At 40.8% G+C, this 2,844-nt stretch overlaps 1 protein-coding gene across 1 annotated transcript in view; it reads left to right on the top strand.

Annotated features, from left to right (window-relative positions):
* Positions 1-2,527, top strand: part of slc50a1 (solute carrier family 50 member 1) — an 8,295-nt gene extending 5,768 nt beyond the window's left edge. The window contains exons 3-4 of the mRNA XM_039805304.1: positions 1,231-1,405; positions 1,530-2,527. Coding sequence (XP_039661238.1) covers positions 1,231-1,405; positions 1,530-1,637 — 283 coding nt within the window. The 3' untranslated portion in view covers positions 1,638-2,527. The remainder of the gene's footprint in view (positions 1-1,230; positions 1,406-1,529) is intronic.
* The last annotated feature ends 317 nt before the right edge of the window (positions 2,528-2,844 follow it).

Below are 2,844 nucleotides of genomic sequence, written 5' to 3' on the forward strand. Positions count from 1 at the left end.
CGTGCAGTTATTTACCAGTGAAGGAATTTTCTCTCCTTCCTTTTTGTCTCTTTTTGTCATCTTGTCGCTCAGTCTACTATCCTGTTTGTCTCCTTCCCTCCATCTGCCTCACAGCCCCGAATGACCCATCAGTCAGTTTCCTGCCTTTCTTTCCCTCCTCTGTGTCTTCCTGTTATTCTCATTCTCTGTTTGTGCCCTATCCCCTTGGTTACATTCTGTTTTCTCCTTACATTTTACATAATTTTATGTTGGCACTTATTATTCCAATTCCAACATTGGAAGTGTGTGGGGATAAGAGGATTTCAGAAGCTGTTTGATCATCTGACAAGCACTTCTGCTGAAGTAAACCGGCACCTTAAAACGTGCGGTATACTAGCCGCAACCGACCTGTTGAGCGCCAGTGTGACGTTGTGGGCGCGCCGTAACTGTTTATACTCCCGCGTGGTGGTTGTGACACTAGGTGCAGTCTTCTCCTGAACAGAGTTGGCGCTAATGAGGAAAGGCTACCGACTTTGCTATTTCTATGGACTAGAAGAAGAAGAAAAAGGTAAACAACGGCAGAACTGGCAGCAGCATTGCCGTCAGTGCTTCGATTTGATTCGATGACCTATTTTGTCGGATCAAGCCTTTCATTCACCATAAAAGAACTCCTCTTAACCCAGTAAGTTACCCTCGAGCTCGTTCAGGCTTCCTTTTTCCACTTTGTTGCGCACCGCTAAAAAAAGAGTGGCGTGCGCCCTCTGTGACGTCACATTGGCGCGCACAAGCTCGGATGCGGCAACTGTAAAATGGCCTCAATGCTGCTTATTATTTGATGGGGTTTTTTGTTTGTTTTTTATTTGGAGGCAGCAGAACAAGCTGTAAACATTTTGGTCTTCACAAACTCCTGAGGGAAATATCTGGCTCTTTAGCTACTAAATTCTCTGTTATGTTATGCATCAGCACGTCGCTAACTTTGTCTCTCTGCTGTTTGTTGCTGAGCAGGTAGTGTACATTGGGTTTATCTTTTTTTTTTTTTTTTTTTGTGCTGAAAACCGCTGCATGCGGGGCAAGAGGAGTGCAATGAAAGTAACTCAAAACAATGAAGTTGCAGCCTTAAGATGCTAAATTGCTCTGTAGTGATGGGGGGGGGGGGGACTGCAGAGTCATGGTAATTCTGTTTGTCACTAGCTGCTAGCATGGCTGTAGACTCGTTCCATTAAATACATTTTAATTAAAGCAGCTTTAAAGTTTTTATTTGTTAACTGATTGTTGCTATCCTCTTCTTTATCTCTTCCCTTTTCAGGTCAAGATAGTGCGAAGTGGTGATGTGCAGTGCTTGTCCTTCCCTCTGACTGTAGCCACCTTCTTCACTTCCACATCCTGGGTGCTGTACGGCCTCCAGCTAAACGACTCCTATATTGTGGTAAGACACAGTGAATACTGTGTGCACCTGAATCACACCTGTAACCAAGGCTTTCAACATTGTTTTTTTAATTAAAATAATAGCTAGTATCCTTAATTCTTGTCCCTGTTTGTGTTTATTCCAGGTTCCAAACATGCCTGGGATCTTCACCAGCCTCATCAGATTTTATCTGTTTTGGAGATTTGCGGCTGTCAATCAAAGCTCACCTTCCTTTAAGTCTATGCAGATATGATGATGTGAGGGGTGTCGGTTATGAAAATGAAAAGAGATGAAAGATCTGTTGATTCAATTGAGGGCTGCAGCTATCCATTGCTTGTCTTGTATTTTTAATATACAGAGAGACAGTGGAGAGAAACAAATGTTTGTTGTCATTTCAGGGAGGTATATCAGTTACTCAAAAAAAAGTGTCATTGATTCAACAGTTTATTTTTCTGCAGTTATTTGTTAAACCTGTGTCTCCTCTCCATGTCCTTCAAGTGCCTTCTGTTAGATCCTGTTTGCCATTAACGATGAATGGCATTTACTGATCTACCAACATGTAAGGAGACTTGCAGTCTGTTCACAATCCAGTGAATTGTATTTAATCTTCCTCACCTTATACTAGCCAAAGATTTTTTTGAGTTGTAACTTGCTGGCTGCTGGTTTCATATTTTTCCCTGATGTGGCAATGATGATTTCATATCCCTTTTAGAGTTGGTACTCATTCTTCTGTTTCACAGTGCAGACAGAATATTAAGTCATCTCAGTGGCAGTAATATATACACTTATATTTGTTCAGAATTGTTTTCTATATATCTTTTTGATACAGAATGTGTATGTTGGCTTATGTCCAACTCAGACATTGTCTACTTGTATTGCTATTTTTATAAGCAATTGTATAAGAGATCAAATAAAATAAGAAAATAAATTAACACCATAGGGTTTGTTTACAAGAATGAATGTTTATTTTTCTGGTGGCTGGTTGTCATGGGTAATAGAGCCTCACTTGTTCCTCATTATTATCTGTAATAAGGACATATGTTATGCAAATGAAACAGCTGACATGTCAGTGCTGACTCACTCACTTGTAATGGATGTAAGATCTTTAAAGGTTTCCTGTAAATACATTTTTACCATAACTATCAACGACTTATTTGCTGATTGCTTGTTAAGTTGTGAACATGGTGAACATGAACTGTGTTTTTGGCTCAGCAAAATGAGAAAGCTGCACTTAACCCTTTGAAGTAGCAAGATTTGTGCTGGAGGTTTTGTTTTGGACACAGTAATGAGCTTACATGATGATGTGTGGAGATAAGCGTGTGTGTGATTGTGGTGGTTGTGCAAGAAGAGACAAAAGCCTATTTGATGGTGCAGCAGTGTGAATGAGCTTGTTTGTGCAAGTGTGTTGATACAGAGAGGCCAGTGGTGGGAAAGGCTACGCCAGAGGTTCTCATCCCGTG

The sequence above is a fragment of the Perca fluviatilis genome, chromosome 7 (genome assembly GCF_010015445.1).
Source record: "Perca fluviatilis chromosome 7, GENO_Pfluv_1.0, whole genome shotgun sequence".
Taxonomy (NCBI): domain Eukaryota; kingdom Metazoa; phylum Chordata; class Actinopteri; order Perciformes; family Percidae; genus Perca; species Perca fluviatilis.